This window comes from Staurois parvus, unplaced genomic scaffold (genome assembly GCF_062004578.1).
Source record: "Staurois parvus isolate SC_StPar_1 unplaced genomic scaffold, SC_StPar_1.0 ptg000719l, whole genome shotgun sequence".
Classification (NCBI taxonomy): domain Eukaryota; kingdom Metazoa; phylum Chordata; class Amphibia; order Anura; family Ranidae; genus Staurois; species Staurois parvus.
In genome coordinates this window covers 1,010,751-1,031,206 of record NW_028318515.1, presented here as the reverse complement: position 1 = coordinate 1,031,206, position 20,456 = coordinate 1,010,751, and the positions used below count along the sequence as shown (strand labels likewise).

Sequence of the window (20,456 nt, the reverse complement as noted above, 5' to 3'; positions counted from 1 at the left end):
CGGTAAAAGTTCCTATTGTGCCCCTCTACCTTAGGCTGGCCATACACTATACAATTTTCTGTACAATTTCTGCTCAATTTTCTTTAGATTTACCTTCAACTATGTAGTGCTAGAGCCTGCCTAATTGGATACAATTGAAAGTGTTATTAGTTTTGACCTCCTATTATATGGTTTATTGTCAATCTAAACCAAAAATCTCAAGAAAATTGTATAATGTATGGCCAGCCTTACCATCGACACAGATTTGTTGTATGAAAGCCAGCCTGTTAATCCACATGACTGATTTTAAATTTAGGTCCGGGAATCTGAGATACCTCAATGATGTTCTTGTTTCTAAATTTTAAATTCTAAATTTTAAATTTTAAGCACTCATGTTCTTGGATGAGTACTGGGTAAAACACGCATGCTGGAATATAAAGAACTCCTGATGGAAATTAAATGGGTCTATACATGTGTACGTTTTAGTCCATTTATATTGAACTCTTTTGTTAGCCTTTTAAAAGAGAAGTTTAGTTGATTTTTATTTTTGTTTCTTTCTATAATCATACGTACCTAGTTGGATGAAGCATTGGTCCCCCACTGGCTCTAAGACTGAGAACTGAGTAATCAAAGACAACTGATCACTCATTTCTCAGTGCTCTTTGAGCAGTCCTCTCTCTCTCTCTCTCTCTCTCTCTCTCTCTCTGCCTTACCCCCGCCGCTCACTGGAACACTTGGCTGTGGAGGGGGAGGAAGTGGCTGGCTCAGGCTCTCAGCATATTGCTGAGAGGCTGATCCAGGTGCCAGTCCAGCCATCTGGGCGGATCCCGACTATAAAGTTAGGGATCTTTCCCCAGCCTGCACTGGCTGAGTGACGTCAGCCAAACATGGCTTTCTGCTTGTGTATAGTAAAGAGTAAAGTTAGGAATCTGCACATATACTGTATTTTAAAGTCTTTTAATATGATTCTTAATTTGGCCAGTAGAAGGTAGCAGAGCATCACAGAATACACAACATATCAAAGACATTCTGCAATGTATTTTTGAGTTATCATTTTGTTACATTGGGGTTGATTTACTAAAACTGGAGCTTTCAAAACTTGAACCAGCTCTGCATAGAAACCAATCAGCTCTCAGGTTTTTTTTTTTTTTTTTTAATGTCAAAGCTTAATTGAACAAGCTGAAATTAGAAGCGGATTAGCTACCATGCACAGCTGCACCAGAGTTTGCACTGTTCTGTTTTAGTAAATCAACCCCACAGTTGATAAGGTTGAATAAACACACCAGTTCATTCCAGTTCAAACTGTGTGTGTGACAACTGTTTTCCATGTCCCTGTTAGCACTTGCTAAGAAACATATCTAAGAACCTCTTACGAATTTTCAGATTAAACCATTTCTCTTCCAACTTCATTGTGTGGCCACATGTCTTCTGTAGACACCTAAGATTAAAAAATGTATTCCCAATGCTAGAGTCACCGTTCAAGGATTAGTATATCACTATCACATTCCCTCTTAAGCGTGAAACCAAAATGATGCAGCGCTACCCTAATAATAATAAAATAATACAATATGGCAAAAACAAAGTGACATAAATATATATATATGTGACAAAAAGCCAGTGGATTGATCCTCTCTGGGGATCTCAATATAAAGTGACATAAAATATATATACGTGCCAATAAATCAGTGGATTTATCCTCACTGGGATCTCAAGTGAAAAAGTGATCACACCTGGTATACAAAAACCAGGAACCAATACCCCCACTTTCCAAAATAGGATCACACACAAAATTAAAATAAAACACAAATAAGCGTGAATCCCTAAATAGGGATCAATAAATTCATGCAAATGAGGGTGAAAATGAGAACGTAAACCCCTAACAAGGAGCAACAATATCATGCAGATCGTGACAAATAATGGCTAAATTAAGCCAAAAAGTAAATAGTGACATAAAATGGAACCCTAAATGTGGGATCAATTAAATACAATAGTGCCAAAAAACATACATACAAAAAGTATATTTATAAGCAAACACATAAAAAAAAAAAATTGAACATATAATAGTCTGTAAACAAAAAAAAAAAAAGAAATGGAAAATGAAAAAATAAAAAAACTTAAAAACAACCAAGTCCAATTAGGTCCATATTGTATTATTTTATTATTAGGGTAGCGCTGCATCATTTTGGTTTAATTTTTACTTCCACATGGTATATGGTATATGGTGCTATCAGCTCCCACTCACCTAATTTATCACGGAATTGTAGCACAGGAGATCTTCTTTATTTTTATTCCCTCTTAAGTGCTTTTCTCCAGGAAGAAAAAGTTTAACGTTTGTACTTGTTCCTCATAACTGAGCTCCTCTAACCCCTTTATTAGCTTTGTTACCCTTCTCTGGACTTTCTTCAGTTCAAACACATCCTTCCTGGGCATTGGTGACCACAACTGGACGGCATATTCGAGATACAGCCAAACCTGTGTATTCTAAAGTGGTAGAATTTTAGTTTTCTCTCTTGAGTAAATACCCTTTTAAATGTATGCAAATCCCTTACTTCCACATCAGCAATCAGTTCTGTGTTATTTGTAATTAGTAGGTCCAGTAGAGCTTTATCTTTGTTGGGGCTTTCACCATTTGACTCAGGAATTTGCAATGCAAACAGTAAATGATGTCCCTTAGTTGGGTGAGCAATTCTGTCTGCCCAATCAATATTATGGGTGATTTTAGCATTTTATCTAAACGCAGGATTGCTATTTTCACAATATATAACAATTAGTAACATTGGTAAGTGTACACATAAGCGGTCAGAAGCCTTTCGTAGTCTAAACGTTTTATTTGTGAATAGAATTGATAGATGTGCCATTATCATTTGAGTTGAAAAGTGCAGGCGGCTACACAATCACACATGCACTTTCATGCTAAGTTTGCCATTGTATCAGATGTTGAGTCAATTAAATACTAGACTTCTGCCTTGTTTGTAGCATTCTGCCTAATTTTCAACATACGGCCCTTTCTAAAGGGATGTCAAGAGTTGCATCTTATGTACCTATATATAATATAACAAAACTTTTTTCTTTCTTGTTTGTTGAGGGAGTTAGAAAATCTTAAATATTTAGGTTATACTGCTGCCTACAAAATGATTGGATGCTGCTAGTGTCCCAGGGGGTAGACATCTTCTCTTTCACTCTGCGGTTTTAAAGATTAATCTTTAATTTTTTTTTGGCCAATTTTTATGTTTATTTTTTCCTCTGTCAAGTCTCTTCCCTATGCCACTGCTGGAGGTTTTCAGTTTGATTTGCATTCATCAGTCTAGCTTTTTGGGCTATACTACAACTGGATCCTGCTGTACTGGACTTTGCGGGGCTAGCTGGGAAAGGAACCTCCGAGCATTGGGTTTTGTGTGGGGTGCTTTACAGACTCCGTTCTGGTTAAATTAGCTAATGAATGCTTTCCTGGTCTAGAGCTGCTACCATTGCGTTGGGCATTCTTTTTTTTTTTTTTTCTATCACTGGTCGTCATTATTCCCAGTTATCTGCTAGGTTTGATGGGGTTGATACTGCTGAAGACAGTCACTGGGTGGAGTCCCGCCCTTGCACTCTATAATCTTTCCCACCATACACTGTCAACGAAGCATCTTCTGTTGCTGCTTCTGTTGCAAGGAGGCACATTGGACTTTGATCTGATGTTTCTAGCCTACACTGACTGGTCACCTCCGACTATCTGACCCTCAACCTGCTACTAGCTGTCTGGGTTTTTTGAGTATGTGAGGCCAGACCCTGAGCCTGTACATTGCCTATCAACTCTGCACTCACATGTCTAACTCAAGTCTCAAGTCACAGGGAAGGCAGTCCTTTTATACTGGGTACCCCCAGCACAACTTCTAATGGTATGGGGACCGCTTGCAGCATGCTATCTTCTACTAATAGCCCCCCCCCAGAGTCCTCCTTAACACCATCAGGTGTGGAAGGGTCTTCTGCCCCTTCTGGTGAGGTTTTCACCACTGTCAGTTGTTTACTGACTCTGATCCATAAGGCAACAAGCATGCTCTCACACTATCTCCAGCAAATTTTGTGTCTAATTTACTCACAGCCATAGCAGCTTCTAAGCCATCAGTCACAGAGACTCAGATTCTACAAGATATCACCAGCACACACATTTAAATAAAGAAATGCCACAACGCTGCAGCGTGTCCCATCAATTTCTGCTCCAGCAACAAGCTGAGTAGGGGCAGCCCAGTTCATGCCGCACACAGTGTGAAACGAATATCAATGTCCCAAAAAGACAATTGGCAAAAATATTTAAGGGGCACCCCAGCACCTCCCGTTCAGAAAGGACTGGACCAAAATGTGCCTGATGGTACTTCAAACCAAACATGAGAATAAATCACCAGAAAAAAACATTCTATGATAAAAACAAAAAATTTGAATGGGCACTTCTACCATGTCAATAGAATGTTGTCCAGGAATGCTTGTAACTTCTATGTTCAAGATTCATGAATCCTAAGAGTACACAAATAACACCTCCCAAGGTGCCCAAATCAGGACAGCAAGAGGCACTGTTCCCTATCAAAACAGGAATAACCTCAAGGTTCTGAAACCAACAGCATACCCAATTAAAACATAGCCACCTCAGGGGAATTGTAACCAATATCTGATTCACAGGGGAGAGCTCTGATCTGGGAGAGAAGTGCACCAGCCAACACAAGTCCAAAAAACACCCAAGGAAAACATTGCATTAACACCATAAGGATGCACAGTATTTTGTGCATTCAAGAGGGATCAGCAACCTGTTCCTGCCACCTTGATGTGGCATTTGGAAATGCGCAATAGACATACCTTTCAAGTCTTGCACATGATGTTCAGCCTCCATAAAATTAAAAACAATATGTTATTTAACTTTCTCCCTCAGGCTATCCTCATTGCCACGTATCAGCCCAGGTGGGTGTGTGCCAGACTGTCTTATTCTACTGTCCCAAGGACTGATTTGCCATTTTGCTTCTCGGCCTCTGGCATTAACAGCATGGCTGTAGAAGCCCAGGCTGTAAGGAACAGGGGCATTTCTGAGTATGTGTTCTCTATAATGCTCAAGGTTAGGAACACTTTTTTCCCCTAGGTCTATCATTGGACATGGAAATCTTTACTTGGTGTGATTTTAGGGGCTTTCACCACAAGAGTTTCTTCGTAGGATGAATTCTTTCCTTTCTGCATTTGCTCTAGATCAGCGTTTGGCACTTAGCTTCTTTTTAAAGGTCAAGTTTATGCTATTTCCTTCACATTTTGTTTCAGAGTTGGCCTCCTAACTCTTTTCATTAAGACCTTTGAGTAAAGGGTCTCCTACGTTTTTCCCCCGTCCATTTTTCTGTGATTCCTTGGAATCTGAATCTGGTTCTCTATGCTCTTCAGAGGCTGCCATTTGAACCCATCAGAGACATTCTCTCTTTCCATTCTTTGTTGCCTTCACCTCTGCAAGAAAAGGTAATCAATTTAGATTTTCACCTCAAAGATTCCCTTTTGTTCTTACATAGGAACATGGTGGTGATCAACCACAAGACCTTGCCTAAAGCTAGCCATACACCATGTGAATTTCGATCGGTTCCTGATGAACTGCCCATTCACTTGGGGACACAACTGACATATTTCATGCCGTACAGTCAAACCTGTTAAACCTCTGTCACTGTTGTTCTTTAGGAATGTGATCAAAATCATTATTTCACTTAGTATCCTGTGTTTTAAAACACAACCACACTGCTAGCAAGTTGTACAATTCCCTTACCAGCAAGGAGATAAATACTTAGTGAGGGCGCACACTGGAAAAGAGCTTCGCCATTAAGCGCACCAAGAGGTGGGGTCAGCTCCATTCACAATAGTAAAATATCAGTTGGCGATGTTGGGCTGTGTAATCTATCTGCTGGCGCAATATATGTTTACTAGCAGCCAATAGATAGATCATACTGTCAGTAACACTTAATGATCATTTACTATTGACTTTTGAATGAACAATCAGTGCTGAAGGGCTGTGTGATCTATTTGTTATCTATCACACCGCCCTGCTATCAGTGACTGTTCATTCACAAAAGTACACAGATCTTCTGCAGCTGCTACAAACATGCATTGCACTGGCAGATTTACGACACAGCTCCACAGAGCTGATTGATTACAATTGAACTTATGAAAGAACAGTCAGCGCTGCTAGACTGTTCAGGTGGGAATCTTGGAGGGGGGGGGGGGGTTGACTACAAAGTTGGTAGATTCCTCCCCCATAGGAACACCCACAAACTAAGCTCGAGCCACAGCAGAAACAGGAGTAAAGATGTGCTTTTCATGTACAACTGCGCTACGAATCAGAACAGAGCCAAGTGCTATGTGCACTTGGTCCCCTAGGGTATTTAATGAAGATTTTAAAAATGAAGTAATATCTGTTATTTAACAAGCCTTATCAGTACTGTCTTATGTTGTTATATATATATATATATATATATATATATATATATATATATATATATATATAAAACACACACAGAAGTGAGTACACCCCACACATTTTTGTAAATATTTTATTATATCTTTCAATGTGACAGCACTGAAGAAATGACACTTTGATACAATGCAAAGTAGTGAATGTACAGCTTGTATACATGTAAATTTGCTGTCCCCTCAAAATAACTCAACACACAGCCATTAATGTCTAAACCGCTGGCTCTGCTTCAGTATGTCACTGTACATGTTGGCATTCATGGTTCCCTCAATGAACTGTAGCTCCCCAGTGCCGGCAGCACTCATTCAGCCCCAGACCATGACACTCTCACCACCGTGTTTGACTGTAGGTTAGACGCACTTGTCTTTGTACTCTTCACCTGGTTGCCGCCACACACGCTTGACACCATCTGAACCAAATAAGTTTATCTTGGTCTCATCAGACCACAGGACATGGTTCCAGTAATCCATGTCCTTAGTCTACTTGTCTTCAGCAAACTGTTTGTGGGCTTTCTCGTGCATCATCTTTAGAAGAGGCTTCCTTCTGGGACGACAGCCATGCAGACCAATTTGATGCAGTGCGTGGTGTATGGTCTGACAGGCTGACCCCAGACCCCTTCAACCTCTTCAGCAATGCTGGCAGCACTCATACGTCTATTTCCCAAAGACAACCTCTGGATATGACGCTGAGCACGTGCACTCAGACTCTTTGGTCGACCATGGCTAGGCTTGTTCTGAGTGGAGCCTGTCGCGGTAAACCACTGTATGGTCTTGGCCACTGTGCTGCAGTTCAGTTTCAGGGTCTTGGCAATCTTCTTCTAGCCTATGCCATCTTTATGTAGAGCAACAATTCTTTTCTTCAGATCCTAAGATAGTTCTTTGCCATGAGGTGCCATGTTGAACTTCCTGTGACCAGTATGAGAGAGTGAGGGCATCAAATCATCAAATTTTACACACCTGCTCCCCATTCACACCTGAGACCTTGTAACACTAACGACTCACATGACACGGGGAGGGAAAATGGCTAATTGGACCCAATTTGGACATTTTCACTTAGGGGTGTACTCACTTTTGTTGCCAGTGTTTTAGACATTAATGGCTGTGTGTTGAGTTATTTTGATGGGACAGCAAATTTTACACTGTTATACAAGCTGTACACTCACTACTTTACATTGTAACAAAGTGTCATTTCTTCAATGTTGTCACATGAAAAGATATAAAATATTTACAAAAATGTGAGGGGTGTACTCACTTCTGCGAGAATGTGTGTGTGTAGTTTCAGCAGTATGTTTTCTTATACAGAATACAAATTCTGGAGGTGACCGAGATCATTACAAAGAGTGGACCTATGAAGAATTCTTCAGTGAAGATGGAATTGTCCTGGATTCCTTGGTGGTTTTGCCAGTTGCTTATGATTTAGCTACAGCTTTTGTTCCAAGCTCAGCTGGTAATGTTTTGTCATTTTTGTTTAAAGTCTACTAAGCTAAGATACTTGAGTCCTTATTCCTTTAAAATATACTAAACATAAATGTATTACTGTAATGTTTACTCTTGTGACTATTTTAATTCACTGTACTAATTTGGGATCTAGTTTAGTATTATGTAACTGCTTAATCCCTCAAATTTTTCTGTTTTAAAGGTAAAAAGATGTATCCTTTGGATTGTGCAAATCTGGCTACCTGTTCATGCACTAAAGGTATTGTGTGGAAAACACATTTTAAATGCAATGTATTATATAAAGTTATTTTAAATTTGCTTTGAACTTGTGGTGCTACCTGTTTTGAACACGCATTGGGGTTGATTTACTAAAACTGGAGATCTCAGAATCTGGTGCAGCTGTGCATGGTAGCAAATCCCCTTCTAACTTCAACTTGTTCAGTTAAGTTTTGACAGTAAAACCTGGAAGCTCATTGGTTTCTATGCAGAGCTGCAGCAGATTTTGCACTCATCAGTTTTAGTAAATCTGCCCTATTGTTTTTCTCAGTAGGTGCATATCATGCTTACTAGATCAGCTGTTCCATTTAAATCTCAGTACACATGCGTAATTAAAGTTCATTTGAAGCCTTTTTCCTCTGTCCTTTTATAGTTCTGGGCTCCTGCATGTTATATGGGACTGGCTTTTGCTAAGAAACTCCTTAAAATACTCCTTTCTGTTTTTGAAAATATTGCTTTATGTCTTCCTGTTGCAATGCTCTGTGTTTTCATATATAGATGCTACCTTTCAGTACAAGTGGCTGCATCACAGCAGCACATTGCAGGGGAAGAGAGAGAAGTGTCTGCAATGTGACTTGGTGGCAGCTTGGATCTGTTTAAACTGTGGCGTCCGTCATGCTTCACGGTGCAGCAATTTTAACTCCCAATGCCGAATCTCTCAAGCAGCGCCACTTGCTAAATTCACCCAATAATATTAATGGACATGCACTGCGAGTGCATGCCAAATGCTTCCCACGTGGTTGTGGTACAGTATTTTGTGAAAGAGGCCTTAGAAAAGCCTTCTGTGTGTTTACATTAGAGGGCTGGCAGGCTACCAAGATTCTGATGCAGTAGGAAGTAATAAGAAAAAAAGTGCTTTTGCTGCTTTCTCTGATTATGTAAAGACTTGTCTTGCCACAGATTCTCTTTAAATAGCCATTTACATTTAAATTTCAACTTCCAGGGAGATAAGGGCCCTGTCACACAGGTGTTCAGTTTAGATTCGTTTGTCAGTTTTTCAGATGGATCCAAACTGAACCATATTGTATGCCTATAGATGGGTGGATGTAAATGGATGATCCTCTGTCTACATGTGTGTCCACTCAGGTGTTTTTTTTGTTTTGTTTTTTACAAAATGAAACAAGGTTGTGTCCTCTTTCCGTTTTAACAGATCTGATTTGATGTAAACAGGTGCCGTCCATTTACATCCATTCCATTTGTCTGTTTTGGGCAAGCAACTTTCATATATACACCGCGTTCCAAATTATTATGCAAATTCTATTTAAGTATCACAAAGATGAAATATTTTGTTTTTCAGTTTAACTCATGGATGGCATTGTGTGTCAGGGCTCTTTTGATCACTGAAAACAATCTCGCACACCTATGATAATTAGATTGGCAGGTGAGCCCAATTTAAGGAAAAACTACTAAAGGAGGACGTTCCACATTATTAAGCAGAGCACCATTTTCAAGCAATATGGGGAAGAAAAAGGATCTCTCTGCTGCTGAAAAGAGTGAAATAGTTCAATGCCTTGGACGAGGTATGAAAACATTAGATATTTCACGAAAACGTAAGCGTGATCATCGCACTATTAAGAGATTTGTGGCTGATTCAGAGCACAGATGGGTTCGTGCAGATAAAGGCACATTGAGGAAGATTTCTGCCAGATCCATGCATCGGATCAAGAAAGCAGCTGCTAAAATGCCATTACATAGCAGCAAACAGATATTTGAAGCTGCTGGTGCCTCTGGAGTCCCACGGACATCAAGGTGTAGAGTCCTCCAACTGTGCATAAACCTTCTATTCGGCCACCACTAACCAATGCTCACAAGCAGAAATGGCTGCATTGGGCAGAAAAATACATGAAGACTAATTTCAAACAGTCCTGTTCACTGATGAGTGCTGTGCAACCCTGGATGGTCCAGATGGATGGAGTAGTGGATGGTTGGTGGACAGCCACCCTGTTCCAACAAGGCTGCGATGTCAGCAAGGCGGTGGTGGAGTCATGTTTTTGGTCTGGAAGCATGGGAACAGAGGTGGTCGGCCCCTTTAGGGTCCCCGAAGGTGTAAAGATGACCTCTGAAAAGTATGCGGAGTTTATGACTGACCACTTTCTTCCCTGGTACAGAAGGAAGAACTATGCTTTCCGTAATAAAATCATCTTCATGTATGACAATGCACCATCTCATGCTGCAAAGAATACCTCTGCATCAATGGCTACTATGGGGATAAAAGGAGAGAAAGTCATGGTGTGGACTCCATCCTCCCCTGACCTCAATCTTATTGAGAACCTTTGGAGCATCTTCAAGCAAAAGATCTATGAGGGTGGGAGGCAGTTTACATCCAAACAGCAGCTCTGGGAGGCTATTCTGACATCTTGCCAACAAATTCAAGGAGAAACTGTCCAAAAACTCACAAGTTCAATGGATGCAAGACTTGTGAAGCTGCTAACAAATAAGGGGTCCTATGTTAAAATGTAACGTGACCTCTTAAAATGTTTAAAAAGTTAAAATGTTGTTAAGTTTGATTGAAATAGCTTTTGATTTCAGTAAATATGCTGAAAACACAACAAATGACAATTTTCAGTTCTTTACAACCTATAAAGTGTTTTGAAACTTACTGTGCGTAATAATTTGGAACAGTGCATTGTAAGTTTTTAATGTTTAAAAAAAATACTGTTCTCATTAGGAGGTTTGTTCAATAAAATGTGAATTGTACTCTTAATAGTTGATAACATGAGAATTATGCTGACTGTTATTTACATCAATTATTTAGGTAAATGAGAAAAATATCATTTGCATAATAATTTGGAACGCTCTGTGTGTGTGTGTATGTATGTGTGTGTATATATATATATATATATATATATATATTATACAGTCAGGTCCATAAATATTGGGACATCGACACAATTGTAACATTTTTGGCTCTATACATCACCACAATGGATTTGAAATGAAACGAACAGGATGTGCTTTAACTGCAGTCTGTCAGCTTTAATTTGAGGGTATTTACATCCAAATCAACGGTGTAGGACTTACAACAGTTTGCATATGTGCCTCCCACTTGTTAAGGGACCAAAAGTAATGGGACAAAATAATAATCATAAATCAAACTTTCACTTTTTAATACTTGGTTGAAAATCCTTTGCAGTCAATTACAGCCTGAAGTCTGGAACGCATAGACATCACCAGACGCTGGGTTTCATCCCTGGTGATACTCTGCCAGGCCTCTACTGCAACTGTCTTCAGTTCCTGCTTGTTCTTGGGGCATTTTCCCTTCAGTTTTGTCTTCAGCAAGTGAAATGCATGCTCAATCGGATTCAGGTCAGGTGATGGACTTGGCCATTGCAGAACATTCCACTTCTTTGGTTGCTTTTGCAGTCTGTTTTGGGTCATTGTCCATCTGCACTGTGAAGAGGCCAATGAGTTGTGAAGCATTTGGCTGAATATGAGCAGATAATATTCCCGAAACACTTCAGAATTCCTCCTGCTGCTTTTGTCAGCAGTCACATCATCAATAAATACAAGAGAAGCAGTTCCATTGGCAGCCATACATGCCCACGCCATGACACTACCACCACCATGCTTCACTGATGAGGTGGTATGCTTAGGATCATGAGCAGTTCCTTTCCTTCTCCATACTCTTCTCTTCCCATCACTCTAGTACAAGTTGATCTTGGTCTCATCTGTCCATAGGATGTTGTTCCAGAACTGTGAAGGCTTTTTTAGATGTCGTTTGGCAAACTCTAATCTGGCCTTCCTGTTTTTGAGGCTCACCAATGGTTTCCATCTTGTGGTGAACCCTCTGTATTCACTCTGGTGAAGTCTTCTCTTGATTGTTGACTTTGACACACATACACCTACCTCCTGGAGAGTGTTCTTGATCTGGCCAACTGTTGTGAAGGGTGTTTTCTTCACCAGGGAAAGAATTCTTTGGTCATCCACCACAGTTGTTTTCTGTGGTCTGCCGGGTCTTTTGGTGTTGCTGAGCTCACCGGTGCGTTCCTTCTTTTTAAGAATGTTCCAAACAGTTGTTTTGGCCACGCCTAATGTTTTTGCTATCTCTCTGATGGGTTTGTTTTGTTTTTTCAGCCTAATGATGGCTTGCTTCACTGATAGACAGCTCTTTGGATCTCATCTTGAGAGTTGACAGCAACAGATTCCAAATGCAAATAGCACACTTGAAATGAACTCTGGACCTTTTATCTGCTCATTGTAATTGGGATAATGAGGGAATAACACACACCTGGCCATGGAACAGCTAAGAAGCCAATTGTCCCGTTACTTTTGGTCCTTTAACAAGTGGGAGGCACATATACAAACTGTTGTCATTCCTACACCGTTCACCTGATTTGGATGTAAATACCCTCAAATTAAAGTTGACAGTCTGCTGTTAAAGCACATCTTGTTCGTTTCATTTCAAATCCATTGTGGTGGTGTATAGAGCCAAAAATGTTAGAATTGTGTCGATGTCCCAATATTTATGGACCTGACTGTGTGTGTATATATGTATGTGTATATATATATATATATATATATATATATATATATATATATACACACACACACACACAGGTCCATATATGTTTGGACACAGGCACAATTTTCATACTTTTGGCTCTGTATGCCACCAGAATAAATTAAAACGAAACAATCCACATGACTTTGAAGTGCAGACTTTCAGCTTTAACCTCCCTAGCGGTTTTCCCGCGCCTGGCTCGTGATTAAATCTAGCTGTCAAAAGTGGTAACCCAGAGCCTGACTCGAGGTCACCACAAACTAAATACCTGGTCCCTGCGATCCGGGTCCTGAGCCGCATGCAGCCATCCTCTCCATCCATCCCGTCTCCTTTCCTGATTCCCTGCTATCTCACGCTGATCAGCGTGAGCCAGCCATGCCGTGCCGTCGGGGGGCGGGGCTTGCGGGAGTTATAAAAATAGACCTGTGTCAAAATAAAGTGTTACTCTAGTGCATACATTGTAACTTTACCTCAGATATATCCATAGTGCAGTTTTTCAGTTTCTGTGACTAAAAACGGTGTTGCACTCATGGCTTCCAAAAAGCGTCTCTCTAGCACCAAAGTGGTTTATGATAAGCTAGCAAACAGCGACAGCGAGGAGCTACTTGAATTGAGCGATAGCGACTCATGTAGTGATTTGTCTTCAGACACTGACAGCGAAGGCAGCTGCGAATCTGAGATTGATGTGAGTGATCTGCGCACGTGGTGCACTATTGATTGCGGTACGCCAGCGCCGCCAAGATTTTCGTTTACTGGAGCACCTGGTATGGAAGTCCACGTTGAAGGTGACAACCCCTTGGCGTACTTAGAATTGTTTCTGACCGATGAGGTTATTGAAATTATTGTGACGGAGACAAATAGGTATGCAGCGAACAACTAGCTGCTCCACACAGCGGGTTTTCACGAAGCAGAAAGTGGGAACCTGTGACCAAAGAGGACATTTGGCTGTTTCTCAACCTAATTATTCTGCAAAGAATGGTGGGGAAACCGCTGCAGAAGTGGTACTGGACCACCAACAAAATGCTCGCCAAGCCGTTCTTTGTCACAGTCATGTCGGAGTACAGCTTTTCCCTTATGAAATTTTTGCACTTTGCAAACAGTGAGGATTTTGATGAAACAACTCATCCGGCTCCCAAGCTAAAAAAAAATTTGGGAAGTATCCCAAATAATTGTCAAATTTCCAGCAGAGCTATGTGGCACAGAGAGACATTAGCATAGACGAAAGTCTAATTGCCTACAAAGGAAGGCTCAGCTTGATACAATATATTGCATCCAAGAGAGCACAATTTGGCGTCATACCTACCTACTGTGCAAATCCTCTACCGGCTACATATGGAACACAGTTATATACACCGGCAAAGGAACAAAATTTGATCCCAAGTACAGCAACTACGGAATGGCAATACCTTCCGTCCTGTCACTGATTGAGCCTCTGCTAAACTAAGGCTACTGTGTAATTATGGACAATTTCTACACCTCTCCAGAACTTTACGAGGTTCTTCTTCAGCACAAAACGGATGCATATTGAACCGTTCGGGCTAACTGGCACAACCTGCCATCAATGTTTGCAAAAAACAAACTGAAATCGGGAGAATTAGTTGCATGGCAGGCAAAATTATTGCACTGGATGGCGGGACAAGAAGGATGTGTGCCTAATGAGTACCGTTCACAATGCCGCCACAGTGATGGTACAAACAAAAGGTGGGAAAAACATTCAGAAGCCGCAGGTTGTTATTGACTACAACAGCACCATGGGAGGTGTTGACAGAGCTGACCAAGCTATGACATTCTATCTGGCGATGAGAAAGCAGCAGAAGAAATACTACAAAAAGATAGATATTTTCCGGCATCTTCTTGGACAGTGCTTGTGGAATGCCTATATTCTGTTCCGCAAAAACAGTGACAAGCCTGTGGTTCATGTGGACTTTATCTGGAAAGTTGCGGAATCCATTTTCCTCAAGCATCAAACACCATCAGTGTCTGTGGGTAGATCCGGACGACGTGCTGTGGGAGTCATCAACCCAGAACGCCTGACTGGACGTCATTTTATGGACCACATCCCACCAACCCAAAAAAAGGCAGCACCTACACGGATGTGCGTGGTATGTTGCTCTCGGCGAGATGAGTGGAAAGAAAATCCACAAGGAAACGAGGTCCCAGTGTCTTGATTGCGATGTCGGACTTTGTGCAGTCCCATGTTTCAAAATATACCACACCGTGATGTTTTCTAGAATATGCAGTGTCTATATAATATTGTTTGGACAGAGTTCCGTGTGTTTGATTTGATTACATTATTTAATTTATTATATTATCTTTATTATATTATAATTTTATAATTTAATTTATTAAACTTTTATTGCACCAAGGATGTCTACTAGACTCTAGTTTAAACAGATTTCAGTGAGTTATTCCTAAGAATTACTAACCTACAATAAAAAAAACAACATATTTCCATTGAAAACAATGTACCACTTTGAGCACAGAAATACTGACATAATCATACTGCTAGGGAGGTTAATTCAAGGGGTTGAACATTAATATCAAGTACAAATTTTAGGAACTGCAACCATTTTTATACACAGTCCCTCCATTTTCAGGGGCTCAAATGTAATAGGACAAATGAATATAATCCATAAAATGTTCATTTTTAATATTTTGTTGAGAATCCTTTACTGGCAATGACTGCCTGAAGTCTGGAACCATTGGACATTACCAAAGACTGGGTCTCCTCCTTTCTGATGCTTTGCCAGGCTCTAACTGCAGCTGTCTTCAGTTGTTCTTTGTTTATGGGTTTTTCTGCCTTTTTAGTTTTGCCTTCAGCAAGTGAAATGCATGCTCAATTGGATTGAGATCAAGTGATTGACTTGCCCATTGCAGAATAATTCCACTTCTTTTCCTTCAAAAGCTCCTGGGTTGCTTTTGCAGTGTGTTTTGGATCATTGTCCATCTGTACTGTAAAGCGCCATCCAATCAACTTTGCTCTATATCGCTAAATCTGGGCTGACAGTATCTCTAAACACTGCAGAATTCATTCGGCTGCTTCTGTCACATCATCAATAAACACCAATGACCAACTGCGACTGGAAGCCATGCATGCCCATGCCATCACACTGCCTCCACCATGTTTTACAGATGACGTTCTGTGCTTTGGATCATGAGCTGTTCCAAGCCTTCTCCACACTTTTTTCCCTGTCATTCTGGTACAAATTAATCTTAGTTTTGTCTGTCCAAAGAATGCTTTTCCAGGACTGGTCTGGTCTTTTTTAGATGTTGTTTTTTGGCAAAGTCTAATCTGGCTTTTCTTTTCTTTTCTTCAGGCTTATGAATGGTTTGCACCTTGTGGTGAACCCTCTGTATATGCTCTCGTGACGTCTTCTCTTGATTGTAGACTTTGACAATGATACGCCCACCTCCTGGAGAGTGTCCTTCACTTGTCTGGATGTTGTGAATGGGTTTTTCTTTACCATAGAGAGGATTCTGCAGTCATCCGCTACTGTTGTCTAACGTGGACATCCATGCCTTTTTATGTTGCTGAGCTCACCAGTGTGTTCTTCAGAATGTACCAAACTGTTGATTTGGCCACTCCTAATGTTGCTATCTCTCTGATGGATTTGTTTAGTTTTTGAAGCCTTAGAATGGCCTGTTTCACTTGCATGGGCAGCTCCTTTGAAAGCATGATGTAGGTTCACAGCAATATATTCCAAATGCAAATACCACACTTAGAATCAACTCCAGACCTTGTACCTGCCTATTTTATGAAGAAATAATTAAAGAGTAGCCCACACCTGGCCATGAAACCGCTTTTGATTCAATTGTCCAATTACTTTTGGTCTCTTGAAAAAGGGGGATGGCTACTCTTAAGAGCTGTAATTCCTAAACCCTTCCTCCAATTCGGATGTACATACCCTCAAATTAAACCTGAGAGTGTGCATTTTCAGCCCGTATCCATTATATAACTATAGCTTGAATATGTTTTGGTAAATACCTGAAAAAAATAAAATAAAATTACACCTGTGTCCAAATATATATGGACCTAACTGTGTGTGTGTGTGTGTGTGTGTGTGTGTGTGTGTGTGTGTGTGTCACCTATAATTAGTTTCTGCGAAATCTGAAAATGTGTATGAAAAAATGGATGCATTTTGATCTAAAATGACCTGAAGTGTAGCCTAAACAGAAGACAGATGTACTAATGTAAACTGAATCTGTTTTTTCTTGGCAAAAACATGACTGATAATGCTCAAGTGAAAGAACCGTAAAGCAGCACCAGGGGACATGTATGAACTGGCAGTGCTATATGTTATGAGTAGTTCAAGCATTTCATATTATATAGTATATTTTACATGCTCTCATTCTCGATTAATGAGATGATACAGGATTCAGAGACATTTGGATTATACTCCAACCTAGGAGTGCGCTAGCAGGATAGACGTCCTAAAGTTTTACCTGGTGTTCTGTGTGAAGTAGTCCCTGGCAAGCAGTGTAACATGTTGTACTCCAAACACAAGGGGAGTAGTTCCACTGTATTGGATCCCTCTAGCTCAGGGGTCCTCAAACTTTTTAAACAGGGGGCCAGTTCACTGTCCCTCAGACCGTTGGAGGGCCGGACTATCGTTTAAAAAAAAAAACAAAAACCTATGAACAAATGCGGACACAGTACAGGAGATGACCAGAGACTGCGGACATAGTACATGAGATGACCAGAGACAGCAGACATACAACGGCAGCGGGAATACTGGGCCGGCCGCTCCATAAGACGTACAGACATTTCCCCCCAAGTGTGTCTTTATGGAGCGAAATATACGGTAAATGCAGGACACCTTGTTGGGTCAGATCTGTGTACAATCTAAAGACAGAGAGAGAGAGAGGGGGAGAGATAAGGAGGGGAGAGAGGGGGGGGAGTGAGAGGAAGGGGAGGGAGGGAGAGAGAAGGGGGGGGGAGAGGGGGGAAAGGGAGGAGATCGATCATCTATTACACTTATCTAGGGTCCGTGGCCGTGATACCCGACATGCAGCGATGGAGTCTCCTCTCTTGCTCCCCCTCTTCATGGTCAGCTCTAGGCTCCGGCCGGGACGGTTGCATGCACCGATCAGAATCGATGTCCGGCTGGCTGCAGAGAGGCCAGGTGAGTGGTGCGGGTTCATAAGCCGAGCCCACCTTCCCCTGTTCTAGATTTGCTGATCCTGTCGTCCTGCCTCCCGCCCGAGCCCTGCCAAGCTCTCCCGACCGCGGCAGATACGCACCTGCCCGGCGGGCCGCATAAATGTCCTCAGCGGGCCGGAGTTTAAGTACCCCTGCTCTAGCTCATGAGCCACTAATTTTTCCAGTGTAGCCTGCAGTGCTCCCCCTCAAGGGCCTGACACTGACAAACTGAAATGTTGCTCCCTGCCTGAATACCTACATTTCTTGGGTGTGGCCCCCTCCTCTGATGTATCCCAGGAAAATTTCAATGCACTTATGAAGGATTCCATAGGCCAAATTACAGCTTTTGTTTTTTTGTACTCTAAACGCAGAGGCTATAAGCATACCTCAACGCCTTATACATCCTGAATCATCATTGTGAGAGACCCAACCAGAACAGGGGTCTTTGAGGGGGCTGCAGGCTAGCCTCTTGCCTACTGACCCTGGGCCCTGGCATCTGAGGAGACTGTATTCTTTGGGAGGTGTGTGCCTGAATGGGGCCTTTGCAGTTGTTTTACTTCCAATTCAAGTCCATGTCTCCCCAAAACACACAGACTCTGAGAACTGGAGGACCAGGATACAGATTTAGGGTCTCTGTGCCCAAACCAGCATTGACTGCTTCAACCTCCCTTCTAGATACAGAGCAGATGTTAATATAATGAGTTTAAAACAACCTGATGCTGAAGTCTCCTGCTGTAATCTTTTTATTAAGGTGTTGTGTTTGCTGTGTCTTTGTACCATTAACTGAGTCACCAGTTTCTGTCTGTTAGCTAATCCCCCTTGAGGTACCTACATGATGGGATTAGTCTTGTCAACTTTACCTCATCGATGGGGGGTATTTTTCACAATGTGTAATATTTGTTTTTATTTTTAATGTGGAGACTGATGCTATTTTTGAAGTGTATAAAAACCTGTATTTCTGCTCAATAAAGAGTTCCCTGTTTCATCTAAGCTAGTGTTGTCTAGTACTTAAGTGCAATACCCAGCTCTAACGCCTTGTTCCTGTTATTTTATTTATTATTTTTCCAGAGATCGCTAGCTTCCCATTCTTTAAGAATTTTGTACAGCGTGTCTCCCATATGGCGCCCTCTGTACATATACCAGTCTCTCCATGGGATTTGATTTGGTTCCTCCCTCACTTCAAAAACGAATAGGGATTTTCCTCTATACTCTTGCTCACAAGTTTGTTTTCCTTGTTGCCATAACCTTTTGGGAAGCATGTGTCAAAACTGATGGCCTTGTCTTGCAAAGAACCTGTTCTGGCCCCACCCTAGAAGACAAAGTAGCATTGAGGTCAAAAGCCTCTTTTCTTGTCAAGGTGGTTTCAGCTTTTTACCTCAACAAGGACATTTTCTCCATACTTCTGCCTGGCTCCTGTACTTCAGAAGGAGATTACCCATCCTTGTATGTGGTTCGTGCTGTATGAGTCTACCTCATGCCCACGGCTTCCATTGGATAGATTAACTCTTTGTCATGTCAGATGGTTCCCACAAAGGGGAACCAGATTCAAGCTCCACTCTTTCTCTGTGGTTCAGACACATTGTTCAAGCCTATAGTTTTAAGGATCGGGTTCTACCCTTTCCTGTCAAAGCACACTCGACTAGATCAATTGGTATTTCTTTGGGCTTTTGGCATCAGGTAGCTGTTAATCAGATTTGCTCAGCTGCCACCTTGTCTTTTGTCATACAGTCTGTAAGTTCTACCAGGCAAAAGAAGGCCTCAGTTGATGCAAGATTTGGGCGTGAGTGTCCAAATTCCCCTCTTTGCAGTAATATAACCTAAATGTTTTTTTTTTTTTTTAATTCTGTGGCCCTCAATATTAATGGATTTTGCATTGAGTACAAACATTCTATTATCTACAGTATCTTGTCCTCTAGAAGACACAGTAGTCAGTGCTCCTGGAGTCTTTCACCTTCAGGTTACAGGAGGATTGGACGAACAAAAAAAAACTTTAAAATAACCCATCCTACAACCAGCATGCTTCAATTTTATGCTAGTATCCTAGGAGACTAACAGAGTTTTGCTAGTGCTACTTTTTCTCTTCAACTATTTTTTTTCTTTAATGAAGACTGATCTCTACATTGCTGCTAGATCTGGTCTTTTCAACAGCTAGACATTGTGGAGCTAGCCTGGAAGTGATGCTGAGACAGTATTTATTTTCCAGACTTCATTCTGGTAATAGGTTAGAGTGTTTTCCAAGTCGAGAGTTATTGGCATTTTCTCCAGTGCTTGCCCTGTTGATCATTCTGAGCATTAAGAACTACCTCATTTACTTAGTGGATGATGTCAGCGCCCAGCGACTATGTGCACTATTTCCTGCTGTTCGTTATATAAACATTTCCCAGCTGTACCAGATTGCAGAAGAACCATGTTGAACTCCAGTCCTCACTTCATTCCTACTGCCCACATTGGACAGCTCCAAGTGTCCAGCCCCATTGGCTACCAGCTTTTGGCCTTGCCCTGTACCCTGAGCTTTACGGTGCTTAACCGCCACATGGTTGCAATGTCTGACTCTAGACAGACGGAATAGTCCCACTGCAATTAGTGGCCCCAGCTCCTACTTCAATATCGGTTTTGGGTCTGTTTGTACCATGCCTTTTAATGGATCTGAAATCC

At 41.3% G+C, this 20,456-nt stretch overlaps 1 protein-coding gene across 2 annotated transcripts in view; it reads left to right on the top strand.

Annotated features, from left to right (window-relative positions):
- Nucleotides 1–20,456, top strand: part of KNTC1 (kinetochore associated 1) — a 306,855-nt gene that overhangs the window by 142,899 nt on the left and 143,500 nt on the right. For both annotated transcript variants that reach the window (XM_089653668.1, XM_089653667.1), the window contains exons 37-38: nucleotides 7,750–7,894; nucleotides 8,087–8,143. In XM_089653668.1, coding sequence (XP_089509794.1) covers nucleotides 7,750–7,894; nucleotides 8,087–8,143 — 202 coding nt within the window. The remainder of the gene's footprint in view (nucleotides 1–7,749; nucleotides 7,895–8,086; nucleotides 8,144–20,456) is intronic.